Source organism: Pelobates fuscus, chromosome 1 (assembly GCF_036172605.1).
Source record: "Pelobates fuscus isolate aPelFus1 chromosome 1, aPelFus1.pri, whole genome shotgun sequence".
NCBI classification, from domain to species: domain Eukaryota; kingdom Metazoa; phylum Chordata; class Amphibia; order Anura; family Pelobatidae; genus Pelobates; species Pelobates fuscus.
This window is the reverse complement of record NC_086317.1, coordinates 329,596,415-329,611,482: the sequence shown is the minus strand read 5'-3', so window position 1 is coordinate 329,611,482 and position 15,068 is coordinate 329,596,415. Positions and strand designations below refer to the sequence as shown.

At 43.1% G+C, this 15,068-nt stretch overlaps 1 protein-coding gene across 2 annotated transcripts; it reads right to left on the bottom strand.

The window, feature by feature from the left end:
* Positions 1–1,049: 1,049 nt before the first annotated feature.
* ARGLU1 (arginine and glutamate rich 1) lies at positions 1,050–14,414 on the bottom strand. 2 transcript variants are annotated; one of them, XM_063459934.1, is made up of 4 exons: positions 13,931–14,414; positions 10,533–10,755; positions 7,750–7,833; positions 1,050–1,859 (listed from the first exon to the last, which is right to left on the bottom strand). In XM_063459934.1, exons 1-4 carry the CDS (start codon positions 14,251–14,253, stop codon positions 1,695–1,697), a joined length of 795 nt encoding a protein of 264 aa, XP_063316004.1. In that variant the 5' UTR covers positions 14,254–14,414; the 3' UTR covers positions 1,050–1,694. The 2 variants fall into 2 exon arrangements, with proteins under 2 accessions (XP_063316004.1, XP_063315996.1); XM_063459926.1 differs by having other exon boundaries at positions 10,533–10,758; positions 13,931–14,413.
* Between the last annotated feature and the right edge of the window lie 654 nt (positions 14,415–15,068).

Genomic DNA, 15,068 nt, shown 5'->3' with positions numbered 1-15,068 from the left:
TTTTGGTGGTAAGAGTGATCGGGTAACAGTTTAGTTTCATTCATAACCAAGACTTTCAAATTGAAATATTTAGCACGTGTGTTTCATCATGTCTCTGCCACCAAAAGTACATACACACAAATTAGTCATAACCACCTGGCATGATTAGCAAATCTCACTCACAATTGCCAATTTGTTTAACAATGCAAACTGCAGGTTTGTTTAGTTATACATCTATGATCTTTGAATAAATTGTAACTGCAGTTTTTTTTTTAATTTACTTAGGCTACTATATTTAAAGGATGGGAATACACAATCTAAAAATATAGACGAACATAAAAAAGTGAGACTTAGGTTTAAAAAAAAAAGCCATAAAAATAAATAAAATACAATACTAGACAGATGCTTGGTACAAAAGTCACAAAATGCAGTTCATGTTTTATTTTAGAGCAGACTCACACCTATTAAAAATAAACTGTTGCTTTGGATACCAAAATTAAAATGTACATACTTAAAAAATAAGAAAAAAATTAAAACCCATGAAGAAAAAAAAAAAAAAGAAAAAAGTTTAATTTACAGATTCGGGAGGACATGGACACTTACAATAAATCCTTTCAGAAAAGAAAACACAATGTGAAGCTTTTCTGCTTGAATGAAAACACATGTATAGCGGTTTTGTGAGAGAAAATTTAATTGTTGAACATTTGCATTGATGGGACCTGTATTTTGTAGCTCCTGCAATGACTGCTCTTCATTTGCAGAAACATTTCTTAGCTTCCAAAATGCTCTTTCTATTGAAGATGATGAATTTACTTGATTGCTACTGCATGCATTTTTATGTTATAATTAGGAGGCGCTAGGTATTTGTTTGAGGCAGTTAAATCAAACAGCTGTTTAAACATGATATTACAGCTGCAATATGGGATGCAGTTAGCATAAAACCAACATTCATAGAACAGCAAGGAAAAATAGATAAATACACAAACACCTAAAGGTTTTGCCTTCGAAAATGCTGAATAATGCGTGTTTTCATTCCAATAATAAATACCTTTAAAACATTCACAACCATATGTGAAGCACTTAAGACTTTATTCAGCAAATTGGTGTTTTTTTACATAGCTGAGCGCTGGCTGGGTTGCAATAATGTATTTAAAAACATTTTTTTAACGGACAATACTGTACTAGAGAGACTCCAGGAGAGTTTTTTTTTTTTTTAATCACCGATATCCTTACCTGTACCAGGAACATCAAGGGCAAGTGGAAAAGCATTATAAAGACATTTTATAATACACTACAAAGCTCCAAAATACTGTGGCACTTTATGGTTGCAAACACCAACCTAACGCTTTGTAAAATTTCAGATTAGAGGAAACCGCATGTCTGAGGGGAAGGAGGAGAATTATACTAGACGTGTCAGTTAAAACCTTATCAGACCACATAGCAATGTATTAAGATTTCTATAGAGGTAATGATACATAATTTGTGAAATGCTTGGTAGTGATCTGGTAAGGATTTGACATATTTCATTCAACAAATTATATATAAAAAATAAGGGATTCAGAGCACAGCCCCTTTTATAACAAACTGACATTCCAGTCCAGACTTTGGGGGGAGAAAAAAAAAAAACAAACATAAAAAAAAAAAAACAAATACACTTCAACATGAAGCTATCATACATAGTCTTGATTTGATGAGAAAATGTTCAGTGGCCCCTGTTAATCTGGGCTTTTCAATGAAAAAGACAATTTTGGTCTTGACTTTCCCTTGCCCAAAATAATTTTTTGCTCTTCTTTCTGCTGACGTTGTCTCTCTTGCTCTAATTTCATCCGTTCCTCATGGATTTTTCTTTGTTCTTCTACAATTTTCAATTGCTCCTCAGCCTGCAAATTAAATAAGAGTTTAAACTGTCACAACTCTTAACATGTAGTTAAATGACAAGGCTGATACAAAATACCCCTTTATTTACAGATACAATCTCCCTTACAGTCACACAAATTAACACTCCTGCATACACACAACACATTAAAGGGACACTGTAGGCACCCAGACCACTTCTGCTCATTGGAGTGGTCTGGGTGCCAACTCCCACTACCCTTAACCCTGCAACTGTAATTATTGCAGTTTTTCATAAACTGCAATAATTACCTTGCAGGGTTAACTCCACCTCTAGTGGCTGTCTACTAGACAGCCACTAGAGGTCACTTCCTAGTTTCTAGCACAGGTTTCCTGTGCTAGAGCGTCGCTGGACGTCCTCACGCTGTGTGAGGACCTCCAGCGTCGCTCTATTCCCCATAGGAAAGCATTGAAATGATTTCCTATGGGGAGATGTAATGCTCATGCGCGGCATTTCCACGCATGCGCATTAGGTCTCCTCGGCCGGTGGGCGAGATTAGTCTCGCCCACCGGCCGACGTAATCACCAGGAGGAGCGTCGCGGAGGCAGCGGCGAGGGACATCGCCGCTGTCCCAGGTAAGTGACTGAAGGGGTTTTCACCCCTTCAGTAACCAGGGATTCTGGGGTGGGAGGGAGAGGGACCCTCCAGTGCCAGAAAAACTGATCGTTTTTCTGGCACTGGAGTTTCCCTTTAAACTCTCACAATATACCCACTTCCATTCATACACCAAACCAAAGAGGACAAAACTATTTTATTCCGAGTTAACGTCCTAGGCCAGGCTATTACCTGGAATTTTGAGCCTTGCTCATAGTACTGAGCAGATGCGATGTCACATCCTTGTAGTGCTATCAGTCAGAAAGCTGCATAGGAGAGCATATGGAGGGCCAAACCAGTTTCTAGGGCTGGCTTGGATTTGATGAGCCCTGTGCTAGAGACCTTAACACATTTCACCATACAGGAAGTGATCAGCAATCTCTCAAATATAATACACAGGCATGGGGAATTTCTATCACCCAAGACCCGTTGCATGCCGTTCTGAACATTAAGCACGCTGTTTTTTTGTAAAGCTTTTAGCCCTGCTGAGGGTAAGGGACATTGCTGCCTTTGGAAAGGCAGGAAGCGTGTGGTCTGATCACTGAAACAGAAGTTCTAAGAGAAGGAAGATGCTACAGATTCGGCAGGAGCATGGTGAATCTGGTCAGGGCTGGATCAAGTAATATAATCCATATAATGTAATGTAGCTTGTACTGTTCTGCCACAGCTAAAATACCCAGAGATTAACCCTCATCTGCTTATTTTAACCTAATCTCCCCCCACCCCTGGTGCTGCCAATTAACCCTCAATCTCACCAGCCCCTCCCCGGTGCAGCAGCAGTCACCCCTCAGCTCATCACCCTCCCCGGTGCTGCCATTTACCCCCATTTCACCGCCCCCCGGTGCTGCCATTTACCCCCCCCATTTCACCGCCCCCGGTGCTGCCATTTACGGCCCCCATTTCACCGCACCCGGTGCTGCCATTTACGGCCCCCATTTCACCGCCCCCGGTGCTGCCATTTACGGCCCCCATTTCACCGCCCCCGGTGCTGCCATTTACGGCCCCCATTTCACCGCCCCCGGTGCTGCCATTTCCCCCCCCGGTGCTGCCATTTACCCCCCCCCCCTTTCACCGCCCCCAGTGCTGCCATTCCCCCCCCCCCCCATTGCTGCCATTTACGGCCCCCCAATCTCACCGCCCCCGGTGCTGCCATTTACCCCCCCCCCCCCATTTCACCGCCCCCGGTGCTGCCATTTATCCCCCCCCCATCTCGCCGCCCCCGGTGCTACCATTTACCCCCCCCCCCCATCTCGCCGCCCCCCGGTGCTGCCATTTACCCCCCCCCCATCTCGCCGCCCCCCGGTGCTGCCATTTACCCCCCCATCTCACCGCCCCCCGGTGCTGCCATTTACCCCCCCATCTCACCGCCCCCCGGTGCTGCCATTCACCCTCATCTCACCGCCCCCCGGGTGCTGCCATTCACCCTCATCTCACCGCCCCCCGGGTGCTGCCATTCACCCTCATCTCACCGCCCCCCGGGTGCTGCCATTCACCCTCATCTCACCGCCCCCCGGGTGCTGCCATTCACCCTCATCTCACCGCCCCCCGGGTGCTGCCATTCACCCTCATCTCACCGCCCCCCGGGTGCTGCCATTCACCCTCATCTCACCGCCCCCCGGGTGCTGCCATTCACCCTCATCTCACCGCCCCCCGGTGCTGCCATTCACCCTCATCTCACCGCCCCCCGGTGCTGCCATTCACCCTCATCTCCTCATCTTACCGCCCCCCGGTGCTGCCATTCACCATCATCACACCGCCCCCCCCCCCCCGGTGCTGCCATTCACCCTCATCTCACCCCCCCCCCCCCCCCCCGGTGCTGCCATTCACCCTCATCTCACCGCCCCCCCCCCCGGTGCTGCCATTCACCCTCATCTTACCGCCCCCCGGTGCTGCCATTCACCCTCATCTCACCGCCCCCCGGTGCTGCCATTCACCCTCATCTCACCGCCCCCCGGTGGTACCATGCACCCTCATCTCACCGTCCCCCGGTGCTGCCATTCACCCTCTCATCTCACCGCCCCCAGTGCAGCCAGTTACCCCTCATCTCACCGCCCCCACTGCTGCCAGTTACCCCTCATTTCACCGCCCCCAGTGCTGCCAGTTACCCCTCATTTCACCCCCCTCCAGTGCTACCAGTTACCCCTCATCTCACGCCCCCAGTGCTGCCAGTTACCCCTCATCTCAACCACCTGTCCCTAGGTGCCTTCCAGTTAAACCTCATCTCATCAGTGTGAGAAAAAGTGAGGGAGAGAGTGAATGTGAGTGTGTAAGTGAGAGAGCCAGTGTAGATAGAAATGGATAGATAGGAAAAAAAGATAGTGTGTGTGAATGTTTAACAATATTTATTTATAATGTGTGTGTTTGTATGCAACCACTATATATAGAGATATCTCTATATAAAGTGTTTGCATACAAACTTTGGGCTAGGTGACCTGTCTCTTCCTTTTATAGGCAGACTATAGTGGTCCTTTTAAGAAGGGTTGAGTCTAGTGCCATTAGCTCTGCCCTTCTCCTTCCACTTTTGTCCAAGGCTTGATTCATGAAGATCTGGACAGAGTCTCTCTTGTTTGACATAACAGCAGAGCTATATTCACGATAGTCATATACTAACAAAATGAAGAAGAGAAGCACACTGCAATTTAGTTTGGGAGGTGGCAATGCATAGGCATGAAATTCATGTACTGTACACATTGTGTTTCTGTGCTGGGCTGTCTTTTAGTAAAATGGACACTGCTTAAAGAAAATGCAGTGTTGACATTACTGCCTAGTAACACCTCGAGTGGCGGTCACTCAGACGGACACTAGTTGGTGCTTCCTGGGTCAGTGCTGATGTTCACCTTCTCCACGCTCTGCATGGAGGCACTGAATGCGCTCCATAAAAATGCATTGATTGAATGCATCTGTATGAGAAAATGCGGAAAGGCGCAGCATTTTGCTGCACATGCACAATAGCCACCCAATTCTTTCCCATAGGAAAGCATTGGATTGGTAAAGATTGCCAAATGAGGTCAGTCAAGGAGGTGGGGCAAGCTATGACGAGACCGGTGCGGTGCTGAAAATAAGGTGAGTAAAGCACCTTATTAAACAGGGGTGCGGAAACCTTAACATCGATGTTAAAACAATAGTGCCAGGAATACAGGTTTGTATTCTTGACAATGTAGTGTTCCTTTAAAATGTCCACACAGGATTGCACTAGACCAGAATTATTTTTTTAATAAATAAAAGATAAATCACTTTAAATTGTGAGCTCCTTTGGATAGGGTTGCCTGCACCTACTGTTCCCATATGCCATGTTTTGTTAGAATTAAATGTTGTTTGTCTTGTTTCCTATTGTAGAGTGCTGCGAATATGCTAATTGTATCAGATTATTTTTACTTTTAAAACACCACAATTAAGTATATTCTTATAATAAGATTAGAATAAATATTACATGTCTAAAGGGACATTAGAGTCACCAGAACAACTACATCTTAACAGGTGTGTACAGCATGCCCCTGCAGGCTATTTAATCTACATACTGCCTTTTCGGAGAAAAACAAGTCACTAGAGTTGCTAAAGGGTCAGTGCTGCAGAGTGTACAGCACTGATATTAAGTGCTGAGCTTTCCCTGCAGAGATGCATTCATTCAATGCATCCCTACGAGGAGATTGGCAAGGGAGGCGCCCTTGGCTTCGCCTTCTTGGCAGAGATCATAAGAATTGCCTATGGGAAAGCATTGTGATTGGCTGAGATCATCAATTCTGATTTCAGCCAAGGTGGCGGATTTGGGGAGAAGCCAGAGCGGAACCAAGGAGAGTTCTCTAGTTATTTAAGGGAGGCAAGGAGAGGCTAACCTGTTTTTTTTTTAACACTGTAGGATCAGGAATACACGTTTGTGTTCCTGACCCTATAGTGTTACTTTAAGTGATGGGTGAAAAGGAGATTAGTTATGGTTAGGAATGGGCTATGATGTATTTAAAAAAAGAAGAAGAAAAAAAAAAGCTAGGGGGGTCACAGATACACTGAGCTCCAGACCAATCTTGCATTAAAAGCAACTTTAAGGGTGAACAATCCCTAAAACTGGACTTTCCCACATGAGTACCCTTGTCTGGCACCTTCTGAGCAAATCTGAAGTGGGTATCCGAACCGGTCATTCACGTGCAGAGCGGCTGAGGCCTCTAACCTGTTGTGGCCTGGTGGGAGAAGCGGACGATTTCCCCGACTGTGGTTCCCCGGGTTTGCTTCTCTGTGGATGCTCAGAGCCCCGTACTACCCATCCCCCCCGGGGCTGGTGGGGGTTGTCACGGCTTCCACCAAGCAAATACTTACCCCCAGTGAAGGAGGTTTACACGTGGCCTGTCCAAGATGGCAGACAGCACAGCTACTGCTGCTCAAAAATGGGAAACAGAATTTTCTGCATCGTTTGAAGCCATGTGTCAGCAGTTCTGGAGGAGCTGGGAAGATCGGAAAAAACAGCCTACACTGACCACGTTTCCAGCACAGCCCCCAGCGAGGAACCAAGTTATGTATAACCATCCGCAACCCACACACCAGAGTGCAGCACCGCCACCCGGAGGCTTCTGTTTAGAGATAATGAAGGGGGCCTATGCATGTTTGGAGCTGGTTCCCGATCACGCCTGGGTCTGCAGTGATGCTGCACAATGCGGTGCCCCAGTAAGCCCTCATTTTTTAACGCACCTTCCTAGACCCAGATTTGCAGATACAGGTGTGGGCCGAGTTGACTATGTTCAGCTGACCCGAGCATATACACTTGCTCAGTTACTACTCTTTATTATTTTCCCAAGCTACTATTTGCAGCATAATTACAGTTTGTCTATCTGATGCATCCTGACTTAAAGCACTACTGTCTTGAGCTTAGTGTCTAATCTACTTGGTGGCTTTTTCCTTGTTTTCCTCTTGTGCAATCATTTCTATCCGTTTTGATTCACACTTGTTCTCAATATATTTTTTAAAATAGTGAAAGCTTGTCAATGATGTTGGGGCATCACAAGCATGTCTGTAAATTGTTACACTGTTATCTTTTTTTGCACGGTTCTCTCTTTTTGCAGTGTAACAATTTACAGACATGCTTGTGATGCCACAACATCATTGACAAGCTTTCAGTAGCATACATATTGATACATAGGTTTGGCATGTAAGGGAGTGCACTATATATATATATATATATATATATATATATATATACACATATATATATATATAAAAAGCTAAGAAAGTAGCCAATTGAACTAGATATGGTAATTCCACTAAAAATTGGTTTAAAATAGAAATAAAAGTCTTACCAGTTTAGCCTGTGCATCAGCAATTTTACGGTTATTTTCTTCAAGTATTCGCTCTAGCTCCTCACGCTTAGAACGTTCTTCTTCCTAAATGGAGGACACAAGGAAATGTTAAAAACATGTGGTATTTATTTGTTTTTATCTTCCTATAATCTGCCTTAACTCTTTTAGGGATTTAAGGGGCAGCCCAAGAGCCACCATTTTTCTTTTTCAAAAAACCAAAACAAACAAAAACCAAAACAAAACAGAAAAAAAACATGAAATTGAGAATTCACTACAGACATCATCTAGCACTAAATTCAGCTCAACCCTCCCAATCCAAACAGCAACCAATTAAACCCTCCCTAGCAACTCCTAACCATTAAAGATTTTGCTTTTTTTATGTTTAAAAAAAGTCACACATATCAACAAGGACAACTACAGAACTGGGTAGCATTTATGAAATTAAAAAGAAAAATTAAATATAAAGATAAAGGGAATAATTTGTCTCACCAATAACGTATACCTACGTATTCTTTACCTATACTCCTTTAATCAGCATTAAAAGTTGAATATTTACTGTCTTGTCCAGTGTCCTGCAGAGTGTGCTCCTCAGCTGCCATACGCGCCAGCTTCCTCTTTAAAATGATTTGTACTGTTAGCTTGGCAACACCTGCCATCGGCAGCTCAACCAATTATAAGAAACATAAAAGGAAGGCTGAACTGAGGAATGCAGATGTTCATTTGTAAGAGGGAACAAAAATATTTAATTCATCATTCCTAAGGCAAACAATTCATAACATACAAACAATAATTGTTAACCAAACACAACTATTAATCCATATGTTGTTGAGGCACTAGGGGATTAAAAAAAAAAAAAAAAAAAAGGGAAAATTGTTATGTTTCTTTAAAGGTGCAATCCATTAATTCACACAAGCAAAGTTAAATAAACAGGATGCTTGTAATCTCTCTTTTGGTTATAAATGATCTGGTTTTATACATCGACTTCACATACTTCCAAAATAGGTTAAAATTTACGCCCAAAATACAATGAGCTAATTTTAAAGGTCTGCGTTAAAGGGGAATGCACCTTTAAAATAAATTCCAAAAATTCTCAGCTATTTTTCATATTCTTATCAATGGCGAAGTAATAATGCAGAGACCACAATGAGGAAATTGTATATGTAAAATGGCAACTTATGCTTTAAGCAAAAGGAAAAGGATGTAGATGAATACTGCATGTGTGCTTGTGACATGCTTGCCAAAACAAAACTCCACAAATTGCTGTAAGTAACAAGGTGCATATTAAACAGGAACCGGTTACTCAAATAATATTTAAAGTAACTGAAGATAAAAGAAAAAATATTTAGTAGGAGGGTTACATGATAAAAGATATATTTTATTTTTATGCACCCTTCCAATCAGGTGAGCCCTCTGGTACTGCATGAAAATGAAACATGTGAAATAGATGGTTGCTACAGCCATGTGGTGAATGTCAATCTACAGACTAGTTCTCATACATATTTTACTACATGTGTATATATCCCTTTCTGCCACACACTTCATTGAAATACCTTACCAGAGTAAGGGAGTCACTGAAAGGAGTAGGAGACAATGGAAAATACCTTTAATTTGACGACTACAAGTTTGACAGCAACTTTACAAGGCCTACCACTTGATTTTGCATTCTTCAACCATATCCCATAAAAAAAAAGGGGGAATGCAAAACCTTCTTTACCTTTTTTTTTTTTTTAAATCTATGTTACAACTTAAAGCATAATCATATAATTTATGTTTAAGCATAAGACGCATAATTAGACGTTAGTAAAGACACAGAAGCCTAAAAATGTAAAAACAAGTACCCAAACAATAAAGGGAAATAGATGTAAGATAAAACATGCAGATTAACTGCCTAATTAAGTATTCTGAACTCACTGAGTAGAATCGAGTCAAATTCAAATCTGGCAATGTGTCAAAACGTCTCTTATTTATCACTGTAAAGGAAATTTATTGTGCATCAATTCTGGAGCGATCAGTACAGAAAACAATAGGTTTGTTTCGGTAGCCAATAACTGATATACTTTCAGCTTTTGCTCCACCTGCTGAAAAGCAATATTTTATATACACAATTTGGATTAGAGTCTCTTCAGAGATATCTAGAGGAGAAAAGGATGTTATGACTATGTACTCAGATTTGTTAATGGATTGGACAAATAACTGGTTATCACAAGATTATTAAGCACATTAATAGCAAGAGTGCTTAAACGTTTAGATTAAAAAGGAAATAAACCCCAGGGCTGTGAAAAAAAAGAAACAAAATGGCTCGCAATTGGTTCATGAAAAAATAAATAAAAAAAAGTATATATATATATATATATATATATTAAAAAAAAAGTTCATTTCCAGTTACTGTAGCTCATAGGCCAAATGCTTCATTTCTTTCAATGGCATGGCACATCAGTCAACATTTGCTACAGTATTCAATTAAAGGATTTGGAGTGGACTCAAATGTATAAAATACTACAGCCATGGCAAAAGTTTCTGATACATTAAACAAACTTACAATGAACCTCAGTGGTATAGGAGGGAAGTGGAACCAAACAAACAGGCTGTAAACCCCCTTTATACCAAAGGGTACAAGAGAAGAGCAATGACATTTAACCAGCTCAGAGCTCTGAAAGTTAAGTGTTAAACACCATAAATGAAATGCCTACTCATTACATATCAAAGAGAGCAAAACCAAAAAAGAAAAAACTGAGAAAGTTTTGCCATGGACTGTGGCTACTTTCCAAACGACCAAGCGTTACCTCTCTGGCTTTCTGGGCAGCTAGTTCAGCCTGTCTCTGTCGCTCGAGTTCCTCGAGCAACTGTTTTTCCATGATGCGTTTAGCTTCCTCGACTCTGCGCAGAACCTCTCTTTCTATTTCATCTTTCCTTTTCTCCAATTCTTCCTCTACACGCTTGGCAACCAATTCTTCCACACGTCGTGCTGTTTCTTCCTCGATGAGTTTTTCTTCGATTTCTTGTTGCCTGCTGTAAGGAAGAAGATTTAGATTTCAACAAAGCTAAAATAAGTATTTCTCACAGCATTGCGAATAATGTATGGGTTCCATGATTTCACTGTAATTAACATTGTAAACTATTAAAATTTTATCATTATACTAATAAACATACTCTCAAATATATATATATATATATATATATAGCGAGAGAGAGAGAGAGATATCAAAAAGTGAAGGCTTGCACTCACGGTCTGTTGTTGGAATTAAAACAATTCTTCTTTATTCAATATTGCTTAAAACATAGTTGCTGTCATCTTATCGACGTTTCAGCCACATCAGTGAGCTGAGTTGATCCTGATGAAAGCCACTGATGTGGCTGAAACGTCGATAAGATGACAGCAACTATGTTTTAAGCAATATTGAATAAAGAAGAATTGTTTTAATTCCAACAACAGACCGTGAGTGCAAGCCTTCACTTTTTGATATCTCTATATATGTTTTGGCTATGGCTGAAATGCACCCGGCATTTTTTGATAAACTGTGAGTGTGTGTGCTGGGTACAACTGGATAATATATAATATATATATATATATATATATATATATATATATATATATATATATGTGTGTGTGTGAAAAGCTATTCCCATTATATTTATTTCTGTCTTTCTTAGCTTTTGTTGCTACTTCATTGGCATAGTGCTAAAGACTACAATCATGGAGTCCACTAACCGCTACACAATGCATACTGCAATGCAAATAATGCATCCACAGTCTTGCTACGAAATGATTCATGGTGCATGAACCATTTGAGGTCAAAGTGTCTATATATCCTGCTGCCGTATTCCTAGGTATCACTGCAGGAGGACTGCCCTCCTTATGTGCAGAAATTATGCAGAAGTGCAGAGGGAGTTTTGTAGTGATGAGTAAATTGTATGCCTGGCTAGTAAGATGCAACTTGCAATTACAAGACCGACAACAGGACCACTTTTAATGAAAACAGCTGCTTAAAGTGGCACTCCCACCTCGCCCTCTAGCAAAATGAGAATTTCGTAAACATAAAATCTTTAGAAAATACTCTTATTGACTTTGTTGGAATTGCAGTGAAATTCCAACCCAGGCAAAAGATATACTGAGACCGATATACTTTTTTCCGGGTGCAATGTCGATACAGATTAACAGTCACCTTTTGGACCGATTGCCGATATTCTGTACATTTAAAGGGACACTGTAGTCACCAGAACAACTACAGCTTAATGTGGTTGTTCTAGTGAGTATAATCATTGCCTTCAGTAGGGATCGACCAATAAAGATACCGATATTGCAGACCAGAGCCGCCATCAGGATCCTTGGGGGCCCGCGGCAGTCCCAGCACACTCTTACTTACCTTCCCAGCAGCCCCCGTCTAAATCCCGCAAGTTCCGCGGCCGCCAGAGCAATGCAATGCTCAGCGCAGCACACAGGCCGCAAGAGTTGGACAGGGGAGCTGCTGGGTAGGTAAGTGTGTGCTAGGACCCGCCAGGAAGGTCGCGGGCCCCACCAGGGAATGCCATATTCCCCCTCCCTGGCATGTAAGAAGCAGGGAGGGTTTTTCCTACGCCTGACACTTCTAGGAAACTTCTGACACTCCTGCTATCTAGACGTGTCAATCCCCCAGCCTTCACCAGTGCAAGGAATTTGCACTGTATATGGACAATCCGATGAGACTCCCCAAACAATTCAATGCTGCACTCTTGTGCAAGAGTAGAGCATTGTTGTCGGTAGAAGAGGACCAGTTGGAAGAAGCTGGAGCTGCCCATGAGGTTAGGCTAAGTTCGATTTACCTTTGCCTCTAGGGCTGGTATAATGATAGATAAATCCAGAGAGGGCCTTGGCACAAGAACTTTTTTGGACCTCCACTTGCGCAAGAAAGGTCGAAAGGTAGACCAAATGTTGTGCAACACACACAATGCTTTATTGGGGATAAAGCTGGATCTACTTTTTGCTCATACTTGCATGATTGCATTTGTGTTTGAATGTAGGCATGTTTTTTGTATGGAGCATGTGTGTGGATGCAGTTGTATGCAGAATGTATGTTTGTGTGTAGTGTTGGTGTTTGAATGCAAGGGTGTGTTTATGTGTAGTTAGGTGTTTAATTGTAGGGGCATGTTTGTGTGTAGTGTTAGTATTTGAATGCAGGGAGAGTTTAAATTACACTAATCTGGTCTAGCGGACAATTCCAGCAGGTCTCCAGCGACAGGAGATGACAACACTGATGTACTATTGCATGAGAATGCAACATTGAGATATATGGAGGGTCCCGCGGGATCCTCCATAGACAGTACCAATTCCTTGCAATGGTGACGGTTGGGGATTGGCACTTCTAGACAGCGGAAGATCTGCCCATTGCTAAGAAGGGCGAAGTCACCGTCATGAGTCTGCGCACATTATGCAAAGTCCCCACAAGTTGACAGTGCCACTTTAAGAGAAACACTCTGGACATAAAACTTGATTCTGTTCCACAGCCAGTCACAGTTACATTTTTTTTTAACTTCCACCTGCAATGTGTGAAAGATTTAAACAGCAACTTGTACTTGCAAATGAAGTGGGAACAAATATGTTTTGTCCAAATTCAGATAGAATTTATTGGTTGAACAGGTCACCTGACTTGCTAACCCAATTAATGCAGTAAAAACGTGGGCTAAACACTTGTCACTTTTGGGTGTCTGCATATTTTGCTGGGAAAAAAAAAGTTTATAGGAGAACTTGTGTTGTAGAAGCCAGTGGGAGAAGCTATGCTTACCTGAAAGGTGCTGCCATCTTCACTGTAGTCCTAAATTTGCCTTTTGGTATACTTTAATTGCACTGGAATGTCAAGTTCTGTGACGACTAATTGTTTGGCATATCTAGCTTTTATAGTTTCACATAATACTCAGCCGTTTAACAATTCACCTAAAATGATCAATGCAAAATAAACTAATAGCCCCCTCTGCAGAACTACTATATGGCTTGCCTGTCCAGACTGACAAAATCACCTCCCTTTAGGCCTGCCCTACTAATTTACAGATAACCTGGCCGCATCTCAGCCCCTCCCTGGCTCTCCAGCTGCTCTGCACTACGTTTCCCATGATGCCATGTGCTGGCACATATCACTGACTCCGTCACCCTAGGCCCCAGCCAGGGCCTACTCCATCACTCAGACTCCCAGCACCCACACACACTCACATCCGCCGCTGCCTCTCGTACTCCAGCTTCTTCTCCTCATCCTCCCGCTTCTGCTTCTCGTCCAGGGAGCTCCTCTTGCTCAGATTGCGCCCGAATATGTCGATCCTGTCCGGCGGGGAAGATGGCCTCTCCCGTTCCCTGCGGGAAGCCGTGTTAGACCGAGACCGTGACCGAGACTCCCGGCGCCGGTTCCTCTTGCTCTCCCGGGACTTGGAGCGTTTCCTGACCCGCTCTTTCTCCCGGGACCGGCTCCGCTTCTTGTTGTGCTTGCTGCTCTTCACGTGCTTCGACCTGGACGAACTGCGGCTGCGCGAGCGGCCCATGTCCCCGCGGTGACACTGGAGTGGGTAAACCTGCACACGGCGGCTGTTCGTCCGGTAAATTCCGACCTGCGGCCTGCACCGTGCAGCAGCCAACCAATGACGACAAGATGGCGGCAACTCCGACCCTGCGCCACTCACATTGCGACCCACAATGCCGCGCGGCGAGGACACGGCGCATGCGTCATCCGCTGAGCCTGGCGTTCCGAGCTCCCACAATCCTGTGCGCGGACACGAGCTCCCGACATGCTTTGGGGCTCTAGTCCTGTGCACATTGTGAATGGGGAGCTGAGGGGCTGGAGGGTGGATTTCTTTCACCCATTCCAGCCTGAAGTTTGAATGTGGGTTTCCTGCTCGCTGCAACTCGCTGTTTAGTGAATAGACCGAGCATTGACACCAAGTGTTAGGGTTTTCAATAAACTGTGAGATATGTGTGGAACTCACCAGCAAATTGCAAATCTGTAGTCAGTGAGAGATTGTTAACCAAGCAATAGCAGAGTAAATATGCAAATTACTGGAGTATTCTATACTGCAACGCCAGCTGACCTTATGAATATTTACAAATTGGCTATTTTAGCCTGAATTTACCATTTGGATCTTAATTCTCCATAACTTGTTTGTTAGTAAATAACCCACGGTAATTCGCTAAAGTGAGAATGCAAAGTGAATTACAAAAAAGAACATGTAGGAAGCTATAGGTATATATGAGAAATAACCCTTGGGGACAATTTAGATACGAGAGCGAGGGAGCGCAATCTGTCCTAATGGAATCACTGATATAGTAAAATTAACACATATAAAATATAACATTTAATAAG

Coding starts and splice junctions, on each gene's coding strand:
- ARGLU1 (XM_063459926.1), bottom strand. CDS start 14,253: ATGGGCCGCTCGCGCAGCCGCAGTTCGTCCAGGTCGAAGCACGTGAAG. Junction 7,834..10,532: donor CTGCCCAGAAAGCCAGAGAG/GTAACGCTTGGT, acceptor TCCTCCATTTAG/GAAGAAGAACGTTCTAAGCG. Junction 1,860..7,749: donor CTGATGCACAGGCTAAACTG/GTAAGACTTTTA, acceptor TTTAATTTGCAG/GCTGAGGAGCAATTGAAAAT.